Raw genomic sequence first — 23,340 nt, 5'->3', positions numbered from 1 at the left:
TGCCTCACTGCTAAATACTCCTTTAGAAACTCTCTGTATTATTTCCCTGCAATGAATCAAGGGCCCTTCACCACAAAGCGGTGATTCTGCAGGGTGGAGGGGATAATTACATCCCCCCTCGTGCTGCTTCACCTCTTCTGGAGAAGATGTGAGTGTAAAGGCCAGGCTGTAAATCATTTTCACACATGTTAAAGCAACTGTTTTTGCCAGAGAAGCTGGGGAAATAAGGAAGTCCATGTATATTGTCCCCACCCTTTTTTACATTAAAAAAAAAAAATAAAATAAAAAATAAACCTCCCCTCTCTCTCCAAAATATTCAGAAGGCGAAGGGCGCAGGCTGGTCCCCACGTCTCAGGCAGCCTGACAGAGGTCTCGCCGCCCTTCCTGCCGCCCGCCAGGTCGCCTGAAGGACACGGTGCTGTTCGTGCAGGTTCCCTCATCTCCAGGCCCAGTGTCACTCCCTGCTGCCTTCAAAACACACGCTCAGGGGATGTGCTAAACTAAGACCTAAGCCTCGGATTAGATCCTCCCTGCAGAAAGGCATGGCTGGGACAGGATATCCTCCTCGTGACATTTTAAATGAGGCCTTCCTCCCCAAAAACATGACAAGCTCCTCTGAACTCTAATCCTAACCTGGCCTCTCTGACCCACTTCAAAACTGCCTCCAAGCTTCACCATGCTGCAGAGATGACTTGCTGATGGGAGGAACATCTCTGAGCTCCAGGTCTGCTCTCTGCTGATTTGTGCAAACACAACTGCGGAAAAGATACACAATACATTGCCCCTCTCCCCACACAAGCCAATAGCTAAAACATTTCTTGTGTATCAGCAAAGGCTGTGCCATCGAAGAGAAAACAAATACAAGATTTCTCTGAAATGGATAATTTACATTATCCAGTGGATAATCCTCTAGTAATGTCCTTACAGGTTTATTTGTTGCAGATACCCCATCTGGAAAGAGATGAACATTGCTGCATGTAAGACATTTTCTGGAGCATTGATTGTATTTATTTCATCTATCCCAAACCCATTTTAAAAACTCCAGCAGCAAAATCAACTGATCAAGTTATTTATTTTTTTTTGGTGTGAGAAACAAAATCTTCCGAAATCCAAGTAAGTTTATTTGAAGACTGATAGACAAGCTGTGCAGCTTACAAGCTTTTAGTTTGACAGGAACATGAAAAGAGGAGATGAAACCATTGAAATGAAAATTTAAGAGTGGGGCCAGCGATAGGTGTATTATCACACACTGAGCATTGATTAGTGGTAGTACTTTCAGTACTCACACCATTCCTCTTCTGACCAGGGCTAGGCAAGGGGCATGGGTGAGTGCCAGCCATGCACCAACCAGCCCCATCTCTGGCACAAGCCCAAAGGAGGATTTTGGTCCTCGAGCGCTGTTGTCATGTGAGAAGCTCATCACAAGCCTCATCCCTTGGGTTTGCTGCTGGGGATGAATAGTTCCTCTTCCTTGCACTCAAAGCACCTCGGAGGGACAGACACAGGGCGCACCAAGAAAGTCAAATCATTATGTGCTCCTGCAAGCTCCTGGGCTCCAGGAGGCCACCCTTTTTCTTGGCAGGGTCCTCTGCCCCCTGCCTCAGATGGAGTGGGTCTCCCTGGGCTAGCTTCTATGAGGACATCAGCTAACACAGCTGCCCTGATCTCCCACAGCTGGGAACCCAGCCTGGCTCATTTCAGTGGAAATCTCATTAAGGAGGAGGTAGAGTTAAGTGACAAAGAAATCAACCTTATCAAGGTCCAGCTACGGCTAGTCAGAGGAAATGCAGCAGCCAGAGCACATGCCAATATTGTTAATGCCTTTTTTGTCTGTATCTTAGAGAGGGTTTATTTTGGCAGCTGCAAAGTGTGTTAAAAAAACATGTCCTTGTTGTATAGATTGCATAGTCCATTGGAGAGAGCCAAAGCTACTGGAACCAGGCAGCATGGGGATGCTCTGACAGCTGACGGCAGAGCCGAATCCTCACCTGGCAGAGGTCCACCCAGCCTCAGCGAATCCCATGGCGCTGCACCACGTTACACTAACTGAGCATCTGGCCCCGATTTGTTGTTTGGTCTGATCGTTGTTTGTTTTTTTTTTCTGACATCTCCTGTGGGTTTCTCATGTTTAATCTACAACAAAGGTGGCTTTTTGGGTGGATCCATGGATCCACCATATTATCACCAAACTCAGCCATGCTCTGGAGCAGTGCAGCAGGTCGTGGTGGGCTCTCCAGGAGCCAAGCTTTCCTCTTTGTGTCAGTACAGCTTTCTCAGCTCTAATAGAACCAAAACTCAGAAGGGACCAGGCAGTTCAGAAGTCTCCCAGGAGCAAGCTCTGAGGTGAGGGGTTTCAATTTGCCTGTGACAATGTGAGCAAGCTTTTTCTCCTCTCCCAAAACTTCTTACACACACACAAAGAAAAAAAGAAAGAAAGAAAAAAAAAAAAAAAAGGAAAAGAAAAAAAAAAAAGAAGAAAAAAAAAAACGTTGTAGAGGGCTAAAAAATGAACCAAATGTCTTGTGGTGCACAGTCACTGGATGGCAGCGACTTACCAATTAATCAGTAAACAATGACAGATTTGAGTAGTTGGACAAAACTCAACCACACAAGCATTTCTTGCATGCCAGAGAGAGATTGCTCTGGAGGCATGATGTCTTTCCCAGCGCCCACACACAGCAGACTGGAGTCCACTGGCCATCAGTGATGGAGTCCTCAGGATACTATCCTCAGCAGGTCTGTCCCTGCTGGAGAGGTCGAGGTGGTGGCCCTCATTCAGATGGGAAATATGTGCAATGGACTCCCCTTTGTCCCTCATCAGTCTGTTACAAAACTTGGTTCTTACATACTTTCATCCAGGAGGTAACCATCTCATTTCTTGGTGTGCTTACCAAAGGGACAGCTGTGTTGGCACAGGTGGATGGACACCTTTGTGAGCCCATGGGAAGGTGTGTACAGGAGCCTCCTCTCCGTGTGAGCTGCGGATATCCCAGTGTACATGAATCTGGGGGTGAGGTGCCCTTGCCACACTGGGGTTCCCCTGTCCTACAGTGGGTGGGAATCTCTGCTCACAAACCTCCTCCGTGGCAGGGCCAAACACATCCTCCTCTTTGGCTGCAGGAGAAGACACCAAGTCTGACCAAAACACCTCCTTGCAGGATGCAAGTAAAGCTTTAAAGGAAGTGACCTGTCAAGAAAATGAAAAGGAGCAGCTAGGTCAGCAGTAAATAGGGCACGCTTGGCACGTCTCAAGCCACACACCGCTCGGGCCATCTGGTGACAGCGGGCGGGCTGGTGCATCCACAAGAGGCTTGCTCTGGGCAGCAGCATGCGACAAAAGCTCTCACATCCCTGCGAGACAGTGCAGGTGATGCTGATGAGGGTAAGCACTGCTGGCAACACCCTTCCCAAGCAGCTGGCATGGCTTTCACTGAACAGCCATCTCTCTTTCCCACTTGACGTAACCAGGGGCCCAGGCCATGGCCTAGCCTACTCCAAGACCCATCATGTGCCTTCACATCCTCTGACCAGTCTAACACGGCCGTCACCGTACGTGTCCCTTCTCCTTGTCCCCATGTGACACCTGGGCCCAGCTACAGATCCACCCAGTCTCAGCTGAGGCCAGCTTTGGCCTTGTGGCAGGTGGCTACACCTCAACCACCCAGCCTGGCACGGGGATGGCTCTGGTTGCCTGCACCCCGCTGCATTTTAGCTTTAGCGTGGCTCTGCCAGCTCTGCAGGCAGGAAGACCCTGCACCCCGCCTGAGGAGATGGGGAGCAGGGATTCCCTCCGCTGCATTTTTGCATTTTCAGCACACGAATCTGCATCTTGGGCTCCCGCACCTCAGCCGTGCAAGCAGCGAAGGAGCTGAAACTGTACCCATCGTGCTGCTATTGGTCGCTCAGCCCTCTCTCCCCACACTTTCCCTCCTGCCGCCCTCACTTCATTCCACATTTTTCACATTTCTGGGGATTGTTTTTCACCTCCCAATGCTTTCTGGAGCTTGCCCAATAGAAATAAATGCAGCCTGACCATCGCTGGTGGGGCGAGGGGCGGGAGGTTACACTCTCGGTAAATTTAGCCTCACTGACAGATTTATCTCCCTTAATCAGAACCAAGTGTAGTTAGCAAGGTTTGTTTTTGTAGACTGAACTTCCCCAAAGTCAGTGCACACACACCTCCCCCTCCCTCCCCAATTACATAAATGCTTTTAGTTAAGAGCTAATTTCCTGGAGCGTGTGCCAATGCTCTCTCCAAGCAAACAAAACAGAGACGACACACAGAAAACTGTGTTTTGCGCTGGGAGGGAAGTTTGTGCTAATAAAAGTCCGGGAATGAGAAGGTGCCAAAGGGCTCTTTTCCCCATTTCTCCTCCTTCATTTGCCCACGTAAGACAGAGCAGAGACAGGGAGCACCTTTCCAGCCTACATTTGCAGGCTGCCCTGGTAGATGGTCTTGTAAACCTCCTCAAAGAGCCTTGAGCAAGAGCTCGAAGGGGTCAGTGTGCTGAGGGGTGCTGTGTTCTCAATGCTGTTTGAATCTTCTCCTTCTGCAGAATCCCATTGCACCCAGTCAAGAAGATATTTCCAGCCAGAAACTGAAACATGCCTTTCATTAGGCAGGCGAGCCTGGCAGATTCACCAGCAGATCCGCAGAGCTTCTCCATTTAAATCAAGGCTGTCTGCCCGCATCCTTTCCTCATCCTACGCTCCCACGCTGGCACCACCGAACCGTCCCGTCCCATCCCACCACAGCTTGGATCAGCGGGGGGCTGATCGAGCCAGGGGGTGGCCCCACAGTCCTCTCCTGGGAACAGTTTGGAGGCTGTGTGGTGGGAGAGACTTTGGGGACACCTTCCTTCACGGGGCTCCTCCTCTACATCTGTCCATGATCTTGCTCTAGCAGAAGTTCCCTTTCATTTTCCTTCCCATCGCGCTACTAATTAAGAGCATTTCTAACATGTGCCAGCCTGGAAAGGAATGTGTTGTAATGACCATTTTTCTTCTGCTTCATTTTAAAGGATTGGTTTTTATTGAGCTCCTAAAACATAACCAAGCCCATAAAGAACAGATCTGAAGAGGAAATCTTGGATTCAGACTCCAGCAAGGTTGAATAAACTTCCATTGGGTTTCAGACCATGCCAAGGGCAACCATGACTTCAGCTTCTCTTCATCTCTGCATGTCATGCACAAGAAGCCTGGATAATGTAACTGAGTAATGTTTCTTCCCCGTTTTCTATAGACCATGCTGGTTCCCAGTTAGCAGACTGAATTTTTTTTTAGGAAAAAAAAGGGGGGGACAAGAATGGGGAGGGAAGCCTAGGCTATCTCTGGTCCCATTAAAATGTTCCCATAGTCATCAAACATTCCTCCTGAATGTGTCCTGGAAAGCATTACTGGTTCCATATGCTCTGTGGCACTTTTGGTAGACCAGGGAGTTGATGTGGAAGACAGAGCTGGAGATGAAGCAAGCACTGACATTTACACACCGGTGTCTCTTCTGACTACGTGGCTGGGTCAGGGGCAAAGGACAAAGGACAAGTTGTGGCTTTTTTGTAGGTCTCTGTTTGTTTTGTTTTTGTTTAATTTGGAGACAAAAGAGGAATGAGGTGAAGAGTGGTCATGGATGCAGATACCTAGGGTCTTGCTGGACTCTGTCGTGCCTTTTCCATTGTGTCTGCAAGGCGGGCCTGGGGACACATCTTCCCTTTTCTCATTCATGTGCATTGACTCTTTCTCAAGCAGAGCCTGACGGCCAGGTCCATCTTGCCAAGTCCCCCAGTCCCCCAGACTCCCTCGAGGGACAGACATCACAGAATCATGAACTAGGTACCTCCAGCTTGTTCTCTTCCTAAAGCAGATGAGCAATGTGACTCAGAGCAGCCAGCTCTGGTGCAGACAGCGCTGCCTGCCCAGCTCTGTGATCACACTGCTGAAATCTCAGACCTGTGCAGGGTCTAGCCCCCAGAGCCGCGATTCCCTCTGGGGTTCTGCACTCAAAAGGATGAAGAGGGAGATGCGGGCTGAGTTCCTCAAATAGCTCCACAGAGCTCAGCACAGCCCAGCTCGAGAGGGCCTGTAAAGGGATGAGAAGCTGCAGGCTGTGGCATGCAGAAGGACCAGATCTAATCACAGCCCCTTTTGGCTTTCACACATTAATTTGTCTGGGACCCATCTGGACAAAGGCCATCATTAGAAAAGCAGTCTGCTCTGGCCTCCTCAGCCTGTGGAAGCCATCAGAAAGGGCTGCTTGTGTACTATTAGCTTGCTCTCCCTGGTTTGCTTTCCTTTCTGTCTGGACACAGGAAATGAAGAGGATCTGGGAGGATAAGATAAGGAATGTAATAAATTGATTTCTTATAAATCAGCCCATCTCTGCCTTCCCACTGCTGCCCCTGTTTCTGCTGAAACAGAGTGCAGATGAACTTCAATAGCTTGGTCACACGCAGTTTTTGCTGCTCATCCCCTCCAGCTTCTGCAGCAAGTCCCAGGCAGCTCCCTGTCCCTTATCTTTACTGGGAAGCCTTCTCCTTTGAGGGGTATGGTGGTGGATAACTGGGTACTGAGAGACCCCGTGCCTGCCATTGGATCTGGACTGCGGGCACATCCTAATGGTTCTAGGATTCTTTGCTTCCTGTACTTTTAACACATCATTATCCTAAACTCCATGGCATTTAGAGATCAACTGCTCCCCCAGGTCCAACACAACCAATTAACTCCCATTAATTTCTCAATGGCAATCAAGCAGCTTTGAGGAAGCTGGAGGCACCTGCATCACACCCAGTGCAAGAGGAGCCCCTCCACAGCCTACACTGGGGAAGCCTGCAATTTGGGACACTCAGCCCTTCCCCTAATCTCACCTCCAGCCCACCTGCACCTAGAAGGACTGTGCCATGCCATGCTGTGCTGTGCCAGACGGCAGAGAGGAGCCATGCCCCATACTTACTCCCACAGCCCAGGTGAAGTCTCCAGTGCCCTGGCCTCCTGGCGCAGCGTGCAGATCGAGGTGGGCTCGTGCTTCCATGAAAATGCCATTACGGTTTGCTTTTCCCATTGGTGCAATTAAGGATGAGTTCTTCTGCTTCCTTTTGCATTTGAAAAAAAGTTAGGTCGGGCCAGGAGTGTTGCTCAAGCACAGGCAGCTCGGCTGGGCAGAAAGGAAGGTTACAGCAGCAATGAGGAATTGCAAAAGAGGGAAGAAGCGATGCGGAGGGGAGAAGCGCATTTACATATTTTATGAATTAGCAAGGGCTGAGGTGGAGTCCCTATCCTGTGAGATCTGTAATCCAGACTAGGCATCTTCCTAGGGGAAACTCCCAAGAAACCACCCCAGCGCCTCAGCTCTACAGCCGTTTTTTCTCCCTGCCCTGTTTGGGTGAGCTGAAACCCCATCTGCATTCAGGACAGAGCAGCAGCGCTTGCTGGATTTCAAAGCTCAGCCCACAGCTGCCTGCAGCAGGATGTGAGCAGACCGTGCCCAAGGCTGGGCTCACGAGCTGCCCTGGGTGTCTCTGCACCACGGGCATCGGCACACGCAGAGCAGCTCCTTGCTCCCACTGACAGCCCCTCCTGCCCATCCTCCAGGGGCTGTAGCAGACCAGGGACAGGCTGGCATCCAGAGGGTAGATTCCGCTCTGCTTCATGTCAAAATTCCCCTCGTTTCCCCTAGAAAGCAGGCACGCGTGGGGCTATTTTTAACCTCGGTTTATTTTTACAGGCTTTCCAGCAGTGCCTCTCACACGGCTGAGGAGAGAGCTCCCGGTAATTACAGCGCAGCATCACTACATCCACTGCAGCAGGGCAGGGCCCTCGCTGCCCAGCCCCAGGTGCTGAAGGGGGGACCCGTCACGGCGGGCAGAGTGGCACGGTTTCCCCCGTTACCATGGCAATGCCATCAAGGTTCAGATAATGTTTTCCTCCATCCCAATTTCTGCCGCCGCTTTGTTTCTCCCACTTGGGCTCCGCTGGACATGCTGGGCAGCAGGGAAGGGGCTTGGCCATGGGGCTGCTGTGATGAGAGAGCTGTGGTCGCTTTGCGAGGAGCCCGTGCTTGGGAATAACAGCATCAGGTCCTCTGCCACAACAGGGGCTAGGCTGGAATCAGCAGGCAGACACTAATAAATCCTCTGCTGTCTCTTCTCATTAGACTTAATCACCGGGAAAAACCCAAAAGGCCTGAAACGTTTTCATCAAGCGACAAAGGAGAGAATTTCCCTTTAAAAAAAAAAGAAATTGTGTGTGTGGAACCCTTGGCAGGGCTTGGACCCCATCCACAGCCCCACTGGCCGAGCCCCATCCTGCAGGGCAGCCCTACCGGGGGGCACCCCAGGTGAGTGGGAAGCCCCATGGTGGCATCTCCCTGGGGCCACGGTCCCCTCTCACCCAGGTGCTGCTTCGTGGTGGCCTCCAGCCAGCTTCTCCATGGCAACATTGAGACAGTTTTTATAGGTGCATCCCCAAGCTGCCTCTGGAAGGATGCCACCTCTCCCGTGACACAGCCCTTGTCAGGGAATATCCCCCCTGGTCACCCCCAAACAGAGAAGATGGGGGAAGCAGCTAATTAGCGGAGACGGGGCTGGTTCCCCTCCTGAGGAAAGAGATGAGCCTTTTCCAGGCACTGCTGGGTGCTGGTGGGGTTTTCTTCTTGCCATCCTTGATTTACAGGAGTGGTGCTTTGGCAGTCGCACGGAGGAGCTGGAAGATCCCGATTAGCTGATGCTGGGACATCGTTCCAGGAAAGGCAATCCATTTATCAAAGTGCTTGCAGCTCCCCAGTCCAAGGCAGGTGAAGTACTAATAAATACTGAGCAAAGCAAGTGAATCAGACTCCAAAGTAGCTTCATAAATAAAAGGCTATTATATATATATATAAAAAAAAAAACACCATGAGGTGCTGGTGCCAACTTACCTTCCCCAGCAGCAGCTCTGGGTGCTGGTATTTTGCACTCCCATTTCACAGGGACAGCCCGCTGGGAGAACTGCTGCTCTTTACCTTGCAAAATCCAAATGGTTGCAGTTGCAAATGGAGATGGAACTGGGCAAAATCCTCCACAGAGTCACATCCAGGCCTGAGGATGTGATCAGGGCTAAGCATGCCTGCCCCAGCCGATATCCCCAAGTCCAGGAGCCCATCGCACGCTGTCGGCTGCGCAGACATGGGCCAACTGAAGAGTAAGTGCTGCCTGGCAAAGAAACGAGCTGCTAATTTATTGAAACACTCCGCTAAGTAATTGCATTCGGGTCCCTTCAGCCATCCTGGGTTTGTGCCTTCATGCAGGAGAGAGACTTCAAGGGATGGGACATGAAAGGGAGGGAATAGCAAAGAGATCTTTGAAGCTGGGGCAGCAGAGCACGCAATCAAACAGAGCAAAGCTCCCAGCTCCCACCCCACAGAGATGAAGCCTCACAGCTCCCATGGACAAGCAATTAAGAAACAAATCAGCTGTGTCTGTTTACAGGGGGCTGCGAAACACCTCTCAGCCTGGTGGCCGTCAAGGCAGGTTCTGCTCTTGAGGCTGCTTGCCCGCAGCTGGCAGCGCATGGGGACAGCCGCTCCCGGCACGTGGGGTGGGTGGATTTTGGCAGGTCCTCGTGGGGTCAGCACGAGGTACAGAGGGACAGGTTGCATTCAGCTTGCTTTGCAGCATGAGAAAGATGTGATGCCTGCCATGACTATAAAACCACGAAGGGAGACCTATAGTGCCACGTGTGGACAATTTTCTGAGCATCTGCACAGCCACCTCCAGCCCCCGCTTTGCCCGGTTCCCCAGGCTGCTTGCACAGCTCCTGGGCTCACACGAGGACGTGGTCACTGCTGCGTGAGTCCTGCGACACAAAGAGGGGCTCAGAGCTCTTCTGACCAGAGCTGGCTGGCTTCCCTCCCCCCTCCACGTGGGTCTCTCCATCCCTCTGCCCCCATCTTCCTCTTGGGCCATCTCCTGGATCAAGGTTGCTGCACAAAGCCGGGGTAATTGCGCTGCCTCGGAGGGCTCCTCTGAAAGTCAGCATGTTCAAGAAAAGGCGGCTTTGAGGTCCGCTGGTGCCCGGCGTTTGGGGCCATCCTGGTTCCGTGCACAGAGCTTGTATTCACGCTCTGCAAACAACAGGGCATTCAGCGAAAATGAAGAGACAGTAAATTCAGAAGTGATGGGAAAAAAAAGGCATCTTTTCACACAATTCGCCTTGGGGAACTCAACGTCACATGATGTGGGCAAGGGCAGGGACTCGGGGGATCAAACAACGGCTGGGCTGACCCTGGGTATTTCTGTTATTTATCCCATGAAACACACTCAGTACAAATGGGGAGGGACTGCTGAGTAACTGCACATGAGCACCAAAAACCAGTCTGCCTCTTCTGCCTGTAAATCACCACGCCAGAGAAGACTTCCCAAGGGTAGAACATCTATTTTGGAGAAAATGTCCAGGAGCATCCTGGGCATGGGCTGCAGGACTTCTTGCAGCTGCCCCTGAGGCTTCGGGTACCATCTGATGCTACCCTGGACGGGTCAGAAAAAACCTGTGGCACTCCCGTGGCAGGGATGGGAGACAGGGCTGATGCCTTCAAGCCTTGAAGCTGCTCCTAGAAGATTTCCCTCTGCACCAGCCCTGCGAGGGGCTGCAGCTGGTGCCAGGCCTGCAGATGGGACCTCCAGCTCCTGGCTTGGTGCCTCCTTCCACCACAGTTCCTGCATCTACAACAATCAGGTGGTGGATATCAAAAACAGAGCTGGAAGAGGGCTGGAAACACGTGAAGGTGTGAACACGTGGTGGTGGTCAGGATAAAACTTGGGCTTGGAAAGACCAGACTTTTTCCCAGTCCTGTCATATATAAAAGATTCGAGCTTTTGCTCGAGATGCAATGATTTCTGAGATGCTCAGACATGCTCAGATTTTTAATAGAGTCTGTGAGAGGGACAGAGGCTGGCACTGGGAGCTGAGTACAAACCATGCTGTTTCCCTTTTAAACTGCAGAGGGACAGCACAGCGGAAGGCTTAGATCAGAGACTCAGCCCTGCAAGAGCTCGGGTAGTAAAACGTCACCTGCAGAAAATCGTATACCCAAAGCTCCCAAATACCTCCAATTATTCCTGTTAATATTCACAGTATGTTCACACCTCCACCGGGCGCCAGAGCTGCAGGGCCTGAGTCCTGGGCAGGACGGGGCAGGACGGGGACGCTGCTTTCCGAGTGGCACCGAGCTGGGAAAACTGCGGCGAGGGGAGGTCATGTAAACCAAGTCCGAGTCACTGCAGGTTTCTTCTTTTTAAAGCCGGTCAGATAAATGTTTTGAGAAGACATATTAAAGCCGTGGCTGCTTTCTCCAGGGAACTATCAGGCTGATTTTATTTGGCCAGAGCACGGTAACAGGGTCAGGCTGTCAGTTTCTATTAAGATTTGGATGTGCGTCACTGAATGGGAAGTGCTTGGCTATATTGCTCCTCATTAGATTGCTTTATGATAAATCTAATCATTAACTTACTACACTTGGCCGATCTGAAGGTTACACACCTGGCTCTGCAGCACCCCGGCAGGATGCTCACCGACACCAGCCCCATGGGGCTGAGCAAACCCCCTGGAGGACACGGCGCTGCCCTGACCACTTCCTTACCCCACTGGGCTGCAGCCACCCTGCACACACGCCCGGGATGCTTTTGGGTGCTCGTGCCCCTCACTTTGGCTATTTGGGCCCCCTGGACCAAGCCGGGAGGCTGTCAGAGGGATGGTGCCAGTGTCACACGGCGAAGGCAGGGCCTGTGTCATGCCTGATGCCACTGCAGGATGGGAGGTTTGCTCTGACTGCGTTGGTTTGGCCAGCACAGGGCCCCTGCAGCAGCCCTGGATGCTGGGCTTCATCCACTCGTGCCTGGTCCAAACGCATCTGTCTTGCATCCCATTGGCAATCAGGGCTTAGCACAAGTGCTTCCCATCTTCATTTGTTTTTATGATCTCATGAATTTATCAAAGGCAATTAAGCCGCCCCCAGTTGAGGCACCGCAGACGAGCTGCTGGAGCCCTCCTGCTCTCCCAGAGCAGCTTCTCCAGCACGGGGAGGGTTCTCCTGCTCAGGGCTTGGCACCACCAGCCCAGGCAGACCTTCTGCCTGCAAACCCAGCAGCAGCTCAGCCACAAGCTGTTGGGTCTGTGCCATAGGACCACCTGTCCCGACCACCATCCGAACATCTTGGGGGCACCCGGGGGCGCATCCGAGCGGAGAAGGCACCGGTGGGGAGCTGCAGGCTCTCCTGGGGTGCCGCGGTGGTTTCCCCACGCCCGGGGCTCTCCCTTTCAGGGCTAATTACAGTCAGGGGGAACAACCTCTGTCTTTGTTTGCAGGTGAGGCCGGGCACCGCAGCGGGCGCAGCCGAACGGGGCAGGTTTGGGGCGCGTTATCTCGCCCGAAACCACACACGGAGCTCCCGCCGCAGACAGGAGCAGCCTCCCCGCTCCGGCTGGGCTGCTCCCTCCCAGGCTACAAAGGGGCTGCTAACGCAGTTCAAAGTTCTCCCCGGTACAAAAACCGGTCTTTGAGCGTGATTTGCTTCAGCTCGAAAGCAGCTGAAGCTAATTACACAGCAACGAACTATCACGCTTTAATTTTACTTAGCTCCCCTCGGCCGGGCTGCCGTGAAACGCGGCGGTGTTTGCCAATTCCCTTGCCACCACTGCATGGGCACTTCCAGAGGTGGCACTGCTCAGTGTGGTCCCGGATTAACGCTGCCGTCTGACCCCCGTTTGCACCCCTGCAGCCCACACAAGGGGTAGGGCTGGCCCAAAGGCCACCACAGGGCACCTCAAAGCCAGGCGGATGGGAAATCCCAGCCTTGCTCGCAGCGTGGGCAGCAGGAGCTGAGCTATCAGCACAGCTGAAGCGTGCTCAGAGCCTCAGCAGCCTGCAGCCCCTGGTCCCAGGCCCGTGCTGGCTGCCTCCATCCCCAGGCTCCGCACGGAGGAGCAGGCTGCATTGCCATCTAATGGGGTGTGCTGGGAAAGCCCCGTGCGCCCGGCTGGAAACCAGCACCATGGGTACACCGGAGGCTTTGCAAGAGGTGGAGACGCTTACCCAGTCATGCTGCACCGGTGGCCGAGATCTTTGTTTAGTCATTCCTGGTCAGGACGTCCCCTGCACATAAAACGGTGCAGGAGGCACAAAGCAGAGAGGACGGGGAGGAGGTGAGCGGGTTATTGTGTGCTCAGAGCTGTGCCAGGGCACACCGGCGTGAGGCAACCCCTTGTGACCCAGCGGTATCGCAACCCAGATCTGAGCAGGCAGGAAAAAGCTTTATTGGGTATCAAAGTCGTTTTCCCCTCGCTGCCTCCATGGCTCGTAAACGCTCCTGCCAGCAGAGCGTGTTTAACATTAAGCTCTTGGAGGGAGCAGATGCGTTGTCCAGCTCCACGAGCCTCCTTGCCAAAGCGCTGCGTGCACGCAGGCACCGCGGGGAAGCCACCCCACAGGGACCCGGAGTGGGTGCAAGGGGCACAGCCAGGAGGGGATGGCATGGATGTGCCTGGAGAGCAGGGAAACAGCTGGGCAGAGCTGGAAGGTTTTGCAAGAGCAGCCCCAGACCCACCAGCCTGCATGGCACAGGGCTGGCAGCAGGATTCGGGAGCTACCTCTCTCCAAGATGCATACTGGTATGTTGGTTTGTTTTTTTTTGGTGGTCCTTTGGGGACCCAGGAGTTGGACTCTGTGCTCCTGGTGGGTCCCTTCCCGCTCGGAAACGGTGTGGTTCTGTTCACTGGGGCTGGCAGGAGGGACCTGCCCCCCCGGGGAGCGTTGCACAACGCCACGGGCTGAGCACATCGGGGCTGGAGCGAAGAGGAAGCCGTGTCACGCCTCGGACGCGGTCCTACCACATGCCACACAGGCCCCAAGCCCAAAATGTGGCTAACATGGGCTCCAGCTGCACACCTCACTCCCACCCTGTCCTAAGAAACCAGAAGTTGCAAGGACAAAAAGCAGCTCTGGCTCCCAAGACACCCACGGGTGATGGCAGTGGCCAGCACATGGGCACAGCCATGCCAGGGCTGGACAGGTCTTGCCTGCTTTTATCTTAGCAGTTGTTTGTTCATTTTTTTTTTTTTTGCAAGATCCAATTCCCTTTCTGCAACAGAAACTCCGTGGTGAATTTTAAATGCAAGAATTCAATTCCCAAAAAGGAAATAAACTTCCCCACTAAATAGTGATCCCCATTTGGACTGGATCCTCTCCTAAGCAACAAGAGGAACCAGAAAACAGCAAACCTGTAAATGAGTGGCTCAATAAACCCCGCTTGTATCTGATTTCTGAAGCGCAGAGTGGCATCGCTGTGCTATTCTGGCACCGTAACGCAGCACAGCCCTGCTCCCCGGAGAGCTGGCACCCCACTTTCTGCCAGGGCTGCTCGAGTGCTGAAAGGAGGGTGCCTGCAGCAATGAGATAAGGAACACGGAAAAACCAAAACCTGAGCTCTGCCCCAGCTTTCAGCCCGCAGCTGGCAGGAACGGTGCACCAGCAACGCGTCCCGGCCGTGCACCCGCCTTGCTCCTCCTCAGACCTCTGCTCGGGGCCAGGAGCGCCCTCGTTGAGCACCCCCCGTGTCTGGGACCGTGTCTCCAGGCCATGCGGATCCGCGAGCAGGTGGAGGAATGAGGTGTGGTGTCTGCCTCTCCCAGGGGGAACCGCAGCGGGTGCCACGGGTTGGGAAGCCCAGCCATCTCTGAAGACGCCGGGCACCCACCAGGCTAATTGAGACAAAGTTTTCTCAAGCACTCGAGGTCTGGGTATCACTTGTACCTGGAGCTGTTGTAGGGGAGGGTGGAGAACACCAGCAAGCAGGAATCAAACGGTCGGGAGTGGTCCCATCAGATAGAAGCCGCTAGGCTGGGCTCCAGCAGCTGCAGAGGAATTACACAGCACCGGCAGGCAACACTTCTGTTTTGATCTCGCTGTGAATATGTATTTGGCAAATAAAACTTAAAGCTGGGAACTGAAGCAGAGCTGGCAGGTTTCATGCCATCCCGCTGCCTGCAGTGCTCCCCCGATGACGCTATCTGATCAGCAGCTATGTGAAGAATGCTGCCCTCTTATCAGGGTTAAAAGGGTCAGATCAAATTAAGTGCGTCTCACCGAATGACTGCGAGGGGAAATAGTTTCCCTTTCTCAGAAAAGCTCTCTAGTACGGCGCCTGAGCTCCTCTCTCCAGCACGATAGGTATCTCTAACCCATGACACCAAAACTGGAGCACAGAGCTCTCCTGGGTGGCCACAGCCCAAGGAAGGTTGCTCATCACTGCAGGAGGAGGAAGGCACGGCGCCTGCTCCCCACGGGACAAGCTGGGGCTGCAGAGCTAAACCCGATCCCATCTTTCAGGCAGAGTTTAATAAAACCACTCGCTTCACAGGTGGACAAGCTGAGGAGGGCTGCAGGAAGCAACAGCATCAGAAGGGCTCAGATTTGGGAGATCCCAGGGCCACGCACCCTCAAGAAGCTCACCCAAGATGACGTGCAAGTCAACAGTCAGCTAGGAACTTATGGGTGGAAGACAGCCCCTTTTATCAATCTTTAGGCCTCATTTTCCTCCAAGGCCTCCTTCAACATAGACGGCTTTTTGAGGCTCTTCAGAAACGCTTGCACTACGCCTGAGCACACAGGTTTCTGGGGAGCAGCCTGCCCAGCGACGGTGTGCTCTCCCACCTCTCCTTTGCTCCAGTTGCTTCCATTAACTTCTGCACAAATGATTCATTTTGCCCAGTCTTTTGTAAACAGCATTCAAAGCCAGCTGGAATTTGTTGTGCATCTAAATTACACTTGCTCAGCAAGCTCTTCAACAGAAGGGATTCATTTCAGTTTCTGTCTGTGGTGGGGGCACAGCACCGCGCGTCTTCAGTTCTATTTCAGCAGCGACTCCTTCCCTGCACAGAACTCAAGCCGCGTGGTTAACATCCAAACCTCACTGCGATTAAAACATGAAAACTACACCTTGGAGGAGGAAGGGGAAGGAGGAGGAACTCACTGGATCTCTAATTGTAGCTCTGGGGCAAATGTCACTGCTGAAGAATACACCGTGGGTAGGGGCAGGTGAGGAATCAATAGGTCAGGCTGAGGTCCGGAGCGCTCGCAGGTCCCTTCAGCGCAGAGGCTGACCTTGTCGCAGCCGGGGCAGCTCCGTCTGTCCCCAGCTGACAAGGAAGCTATTAATGGACGTGTTGGGAAAGCACCAGCACTCCGCAGCCAACCACAGCAACAGCCAGAGGGGGGTGGTTAAGAGAGCAAATCTGAAATGCGGTAAGCCAAGCTGTTGGAGTGGGACAGGTGTTGGCACGAAATCGCCGGTTCCCCAGGCTGAGAGGCAGCATCACCACCTCGTCCAAGGCTGCAGGGCGTCAAGGCTTTGTTTTGGTGGCAGGACCTGTTCTCACCTCCTTTCTCTCTTTCTTTCCACCCCTCTTGTGCAAGCGGATGGCAAACCCAAGGGGAGTCAGTCGTGCGACCACGGGATGGTCCTGGATGTTAGGAAAAGCAGCGGCTCTGCCCATAAAAAGGAGCAGATGGTAATAAACGAAGAATCAGCACCATCCCTACTGAATCTGCCTTCTTAAAGCAGGCAGAATCAAGTATGGGACGTAACAGGCAAGAGGCAAACTTCCCCGTGCATGGATAGAGGCAATGGGAACTCAGGATAACAGCACAGACTGCGTTACCGCATACGCACCTACGCAGAAGTGTGAAGAGGACTTGAGCCATTTTATCTTTTCCATTTTAATACAGAACCGGAGATAGAATTATTTAACTGGCATAGAATAGTCTTCAGAAGCCCAAAACTTTACAGCTGGTTTGCTAAAAGATTTTTTTTCCCCTGAGGTGTTGGAGTGGGAAGGAGGGAAGAGAAACACGCAGCTAACACTCCTTCCCACAGCAAGGGAAGAGAAAGTTATTTCCTTCACAGGTTCAGTTTATAAACAGTTTTACTTTTAAAGAAGAGTTAAAACCTGCATTAAAAACTATGCCCAACACGCATTTGGTCATACCACACGCTGCTTGCCACACGAGCCAACACTGGAATTAAACTCCTTTGCACCGCACCGTGCCCTGCCACGGCAAGGTTACACACGGCAGCTGTGCCAGCACTCCACACGCAGCACAAAACGCCTCTCAGAGATCTGACACGGGGTTGCGTGCACACTGCCAAGTGAATTACAACACCTGGAAAACAGAGCAATGCTGGGATGGAGGACACCTGTAAAAACAAAGCTGGACCACTCCAAAGGGAACCCAAGGCCCCAGCAGATGTTCTTTTCATCTCCACGCTCGTTACTGACTGCTGTGGGGTGGTGCTCTGAGTAGGTAAGGAGAAGCTAACACGCTGCTTGCTCGGGGTCTCGTTCCACAGGAGCAGGCACTGGTGGCTCGTGCTGGCAGGTCCTCAGGCACAAGGCCACTACGCCTTCCTGGGAGAGGTGTGGATTAAGGAAGCACAGGGCCTTGCTGGAACACACGTAGGTCCACCGTCCTGCTAACCAGCCTCTAAAAGATGAAAATGCACAGACTCAGGTGAGGCAGATTTCATTTCAGCCAGATGCACTTGCCCAAGTGTGCCAAGGCACCAAGGCACAACCCCTTGCAAGCTCCCTTGGGAGACTCAGGAGGTAGCAAATGAGTGCACAACCCAGTGGTGGCAGGACAACACCAAGCAGCTCCTTCTGCTGACCAGGCCCCAAGAACAGAAAACCTCGGAGGACTGAGGACACCGGGGGTCTGCTGTGTTTCACACGAGCCCGAGGCATAGCACTGCTCTGACATCCTAATACTTGCTTCTTTCTGTGAATGCACCAGCTACATTAGCACAGGGTGGCACAGCAGTCAGCCCTTTTGCAACTGGCACTGTGACCAAAGCCACAAAACATGGAAGCAGAGCTAAGAGATCAGTGAGAAGAGCCACATTTCTATCCCACTGTTCATTTATTTCAGTATCTAACTGGGCCCCCAAGGCCCTTATTAAAGGAGTCTCTTCACACTAGTTTTGATGGAGGAAGGGGCATGGGCTAGGCTTGGTTGCTTATTTCAAAGGCATTGCCCTGAGAACTGGAATGCCTGGCAGCACTTTTATTCAATGACTAAAGTACTTAGCCCCTTGCTGGAAATGCAGAATTACTGCAGACTAAATCTGGACAGCAATGCTTGAACCAATGCCAAGGTGCCTCATTTGTGTGACTAACTAATACCAAATGAATCATTTCTTTAAAAAGAACCAACTTGGATTTTCAGGGACTTACAAAAATAATAATTACTTTTGTCTTTTATACCCAACAAACATTTTGATCTACGGTTTCCGTCCAAAGGAAGAAGTTATGAGTACAACTGCTGGCAATTTCGATTTTGTTTTACTTTTAAACAGATATTTTGTTGTTCAAACTGAGAACACTTATTTCCTTCTCTCAAACTTCTCTTTATGCTCGCTTGTTTTAATGCTGATGTCCAGTAAGGAGCTTTCAGAACATGACGTGAGTGTGATTTTTTCAAGCAGGTGCACCCTTCTAATGAAACTAATAAAACACCATGCGTGACAGAGCAACAAATTAACTTTGTGAGAACCAGGAGGATACAGGTTTAATTCGTCTTGATTCAGCAAAACAACAATAAGCCTGTATAACAACATGCCACAGTCTTGATGAAGAAAAAGTTCAGCATTGATCTTAAGTCTGCCCCCTGTAATACCAGATCACCTTTCTATTACACACGGACTATTAAACATTCAAAGACAACGCATCCCGAATTCATCAGGGAAGAACAAACCAGGATAAAATGATTTGCCTTCTGGGAGTCTATTCTCTCATGCTGTGGCTGGAAGATGATTTACCCAGCATTTTCTTTGTGCTACACAGAATTAATGCAGAGCAGGCACACTGAACTCAGCTTCTTCTTCATTCAAGTTCTGTGGTTGATCACTGTTAGGGCTCCCAAGTGAGGCAGATTTCATTTCAGCCAGATCCACTTGTCACCAACATCAGCGTTGTAGCCTTTACTAAAATAGCGACCGGGAAGCTAGAGAAAGCAGAAAGTTTAGTCAGAAACATTTTCTTTTTCATTGTTTATATAGAATCTAAAAATGTCAGTAAGGTGACTTACATTACCTGCAAAAGCACAACCTATCATCTGCAATTCTTTGCAAAATGAAGATAGCACTTGTAGAAAAATTCATGCCTTTAGAAAAAAATAGAGCTGTACAGCTGGTAAGGGGGGACCCAAAAAAACACGATGTTAATGGTATATATATACACATAAACTAGGCCAATATCCCACCAACAGAACAGCATGGCTCCATCTGGATTCATCCAGTTCTTCCCCTGTCTGCTGATCCCCATTTTAGTAAGAGATGACCCCTCTAATCAGTGTGCAGTAGAGGAATAGAATTAGCCAGAAGAATCTCATGCCAAAATAGGCACACATTATTAAATACATGAAGTTTCATGCATGAAATACTGAGTTAATTACTACATTAAATTAAACCATTCAAATGAAATTGCATATTTAGCCTTCAAGAGCTGAACTTAACTTCATTAAAGCAGAAAGCAATATCTGCCTGTCTTCATAAGCAAAGCCAGAAACCACTACTTGATGGAAAAACTGAAGTTTCTCAAACCCCCTACCCCAGATTTCACAGGTACTGTGGGAGCTAAGCAACAACCTTCACTCGCAGCCTCTGAGCATCACTGACCTTTCAGGCTGCAGCTCTTCTGCATTGACCCCTCACGTTTCTGGGAGCTGACCTCTGCCTAAGCAGCTCACAGGTTAACCTGATGGACTTTTCTGTACCAGTGGCTCCCAAACCAGGGCTCAGGGAGATGCTGTGCTGGCTGCACAACATCACTCAGCTGCTCTGCTCTTAACAGCGTGTTACCCATCGCTGTACACAAGATTGCTCCAGGCTGGGGACCCTCCGAGGCAGCCTTTCTGTCGGACAGCACGTCAGGAGTAATGGCTGGTTTCACTGGTCTCAGGAGACACAAGAAACAGCTTGAGCCCAGCAAACCAAGAAATGTGCTGTGGAGGGAAAGGCTGGATGGACTGGAGCACTGGCAGAGGGACATCACGTAGAACAGGAAAGCTGGAGGAGCTTTAAAGATCTGAGGAGAGAGGCTGTTGAAGCAGCAGCCATTTTAAGGGCTTACTGAAGCAGCATGTGGGACTGCAAGAGAGAGCCTGCCAGTACAGCAAAAATAGCCAACCCTCCTTAGGCAGCGTACGTGCTCTCTGCAGGCTGGGAGAGCGCAGGCTACATCACCAGGTCAGCAAAAGCACGCGCACGTGATGGAAGGCTGCACAAGCGTGCCAGCAACGCTGTCATCAAAATCGTCTCTTACCAACTCGCGCTGCAAAAACACCACAAATTTTTTTAGTGCACTTGCTGCCTGAATAAATATAAAGCAGGCTCTGTACCCGTTAGATAACTAAGCCACAGGATACAAAGCCTCCCAGCAACAGGATCGATACGTAAAGTAGCTGTGTTGGCAAATTACTCTTAACTGAGTGATCCTAGAGAGGAAAATGATGCATTTCAGCATTTACATCTCAGGTGTTAAAGCAGTCCTCTTCAGAAAGTACTGACCACCAACTAAAGCGCCACAAATGTTTGGGTCCTAGCTCCGGAACCTCCCTTCCTATCTTTAGGAATGAGAAAGACAAAGAGACAACTTCCAGCATCGACACAGAGCTGGAATCAAAGAGCAAACCACTGTGAAAAGGCAAATGTATTTTGCAAGAAAGTCTGGAGCAAGCAAAGAAGCTACAAGAAAGCCTTTCCTTTAAAAAAAAAATATTCTATCAGCTGGCAATCTTTACAAATAATTAAGCAAAAAACATTTGCTCAACTCCACTCAATCTCTGGTTTCACACAGAACCTCGATGTGTCCCAGTGACTTCTCCTTTCAAAACAGCCTGTGAACGTAACTTGTTTGAGAGAACTGCCCCTGTGGAGAGAAGCAAGACCAAGTCTGGATGAAATCTATCATCATGCCACAAAAACAGCTATTTCATCCAGGAAGAAGCCTGATGTTTTGAAGAAGGTTGGGGCATTTTTATTTTATTTTGTATTTGAAGGTCAGAAGATAAGACATTTCTTTCCATAAAGCATCAAGCTAACAGGAGACTTCTGCCTCCTTCATGAGACATCCACCACCCCACCCTGTCGCAAGCTATTACAAGTCATTCTTGATCAGTGTTTCCAGGGCTTTTCATTTAAAGTTTGCCTTTAATGCTTTGTCTAAACATCAGAAGAAACCATGCTGTCCTGTTAAGAGTTACTCCCGCTGAGCAACGAGGAGATGTGAGATGGAAATAAATGATTACTGTCCCTGCCCTACAAATTTGCAGTGGTGAGCTAGGGAGGACATCAGACCTGCTGTGACCAGCCTGTATCTATTAATTCTAGCACAAAAACAGCTCTCCCTGGTCCTCTCTGGGCAGCACATAATTGGCCCTTTGATACTTCAAGAGATTCCCAGATAACAAGATTATTAAAGCAACAGGAGCTCGCTGGGAAAATACAGGAGTTTACAGTTTCGTTTCTGGGGAATTCTACCCTCTTAAAAGGGCACAGTATCAGTCCCAGCAGATTTCGGATTCATTGTCCAAAACAAATTCCCCATGTGCCTTTGGTTAAAGACATGCAATACATCAAAGCAATTTCTTCAGTATTTATGCATCCTCCATCGTTCACAGTGGGCCTTGGCAAAAGCAATCAAGTTTCGGGATATATTGCTGGTGAGCTTTCCAAACAGCCAGGGAACGGCACATAAACAAATCCTGTTTTTACCTAGCAGGCAGAATCATCCGAGTTTATATTCTGCACACTGTTAGAGTCAGGTGCGAGTAACAGGAATGACTTCCTGAGAAAGGGCCCTTCAAAGATCACATTCGGCAGAGCTGTCTGTAGTAAAAAAATACTTTTTATTTATTTATTTATTTAAGGCCCACCTTCTGCCAGAACAAGCGCTTGCTCAGCTGCACGAGGAGCCTGCATTGACACAGCCGAACAAAAAGCATCGCGATGATGTTGGTGATGTTGAATGGACCAAACACCTTGATACCAACAGAGAGGAGAGGTCCCACATCTCATCTCTCATCCAAACGTGCTCTGCAGCTTGCTGGATCGTCCCACGAGTCCAGCCACCTCCCTCGCCCAGCGAGAAGCAACCCGCTCCAGCCCAGAAGAGAGAGAGGACACAGCTCTACTTAACTTGCCAGTAGCTGGGAGAACGCATGGGGACTGAATACTCACTGCCTCTTCCAGCACAAGATACACGTGCCAACAAGTGAAGCCAATGGCTTGAAAACCCCCTTGCTGAAGGATACTGCTGACACTAAAAACTGAGACACAGTCTCAGTGGGAGACCAGGCAAATGCTTGGACAAGACTTGCATTTTCCAGGAGACTTCTGCATTCAGAGGAAGTTTCCCAGTTGGAACTGGGATGAAAATTGGCAAGACCATGTCACCTGCAAGTGGCTGGCACACTTGTTCCATGCTCTTCACCTTCAAATCAAACTAGAGAAAGGTCGAAGAAAAGATACAGCTTAATGGCCTTGTTAATAATAAGCGTGTCTTATTATATGCATTGCTATTAGCAACACATTTCCATGGGCAAGCAGGAGTAACAGCACATGGGGTCAAATAAATCCCTTCAAACCCTTACTGGCATCGGTCTGTGCAGACCTACGGAGCACACCAACAGGTTTGCCCAACACCACGTGTCAGAGAAAGCAGTTGACTATTACAAAGCTGAAGCACCTTTCCCATGAGAAGCCAGAAAAGCCTTGCTGTTATCACTGCAGCAATCTAGACACAGGCTTTGCAACACAGAACTAGGTCTCTGCCCTCAGGAGCTCACAGCTCAAGCAGCACTGGTCAAGCGAGCAGCAGCACAGATCCCTCCAGACAGACACAACAGCTCCCATGCCTCCCTGCAGCAGGAGGCAAATGCAGGCTCCTGCAGGGTCACTGTTGAATAATGGATTTTTCCACTCCATGGAAACAGATGAGACTGAGAATCAAGCCTTGGTCTGCTGCGGTGCACCATGCAGAACTCAGAGCTGGCAGCAAGGATTAACTCGAGAAGCGCGCTATAAAATCCGCCACGTGAAGAATGAAACTAATGAAATAAGTTTTACCCAGCAAAGGTAGAGCCGGCTCAGAGGAATGGAACTGCTCAACTTTAAAAGAACATCAGTAAAAAGACGAAAACAAGATCATCTCATCAGTTAAATTAAGAACTCTGCCACAGAAGTGTCTGTCAAAACTATAAACATGATGGAAAGCCCTATAAAGCGGTATATGCTGCAGAGTAGCAACAAACAGCTTTAG

At 50.9% G+C, this 23,340-nt stretch overlaps 1 protein-coding gene and 1 long non-coding RNA gene across 6 annotated transcripts in view; both read right to left on the bottom strand.

Moving 5' to 3' along the window:
- Nucleotides 1–1,066: 1,066 nt before the first annotated feature.
- Nucleotides 1,067–13,498, bottom strand: LOC137858423 (uncharacterized). Of its 5 annotated transcripts, none has more exons than XR_011097702.1 (3): nucleotides 8,909–11,027; nucleotides 6,947–8,793; nucleotides 1,067–3,187 (listed from the first exon to the last, which is right to left on the bottom strand). It is a non-coding gene; the product is annotated as an uncharacterized lncRNA (long non-coding RNA). The 5 variants fall into 5 exon arrangements; XR_011097701.1 differs by lacking the exon at nucleotides 1,067–3,187 and adding an exon at nucleotides 13,061–13,498 and having other exon boundaries at nucleotides 4,023–8,793; nucleotides 8,909–9,182; XR_011097703.1 differs by lacking the exon at nucleotides 1,067–3,187 and adding an exon at nucleotides 4,023–6,319.
- A 5,060-nt stretch (nucleotides 13,499–18,558) lies between these two features.
- The window catches only part of NDUFA10 (NADH:ubiquinone oxidoreductase subunit A10), a 38,306-nt gene continuing 33,524 nt past the window's right edge, over nucleotides 18,559–23,340 (bottom strand). The window contains exon 10 of the mRNA XM_068686142.1: nucleotides 18,559–19,024. Within this exon, the coding sequence (XP_068542243.1) occupies nucleotides 18,956–19,024 (69 nt within the window). The 3' untranslated portion in view covers nucleotides 18,559–18,955. The remainder of the gene's footprint in view (nucleotides 19,025–23,340) is intronic.

The sequence above is a fragment of the Anas acuta genome, chromosome 6 (assembly GCF_963932015.1).
Source record: "Anas acuta chromosome 6, bAnaAcu1.1, whole genome shotgun sequence".
In the NCBI taxonomy this organism is placed as follows: Eukaryota; Metazoa; Chordata; class Aves; order Anseriformes; family Anatidae; genus Anas; species Anas acuta.
The sequence above is the reverse complement of the archived record's forward strand: the minus strand, read 5'-3'. Positions and strand labels throughout refer to the sequence as shown.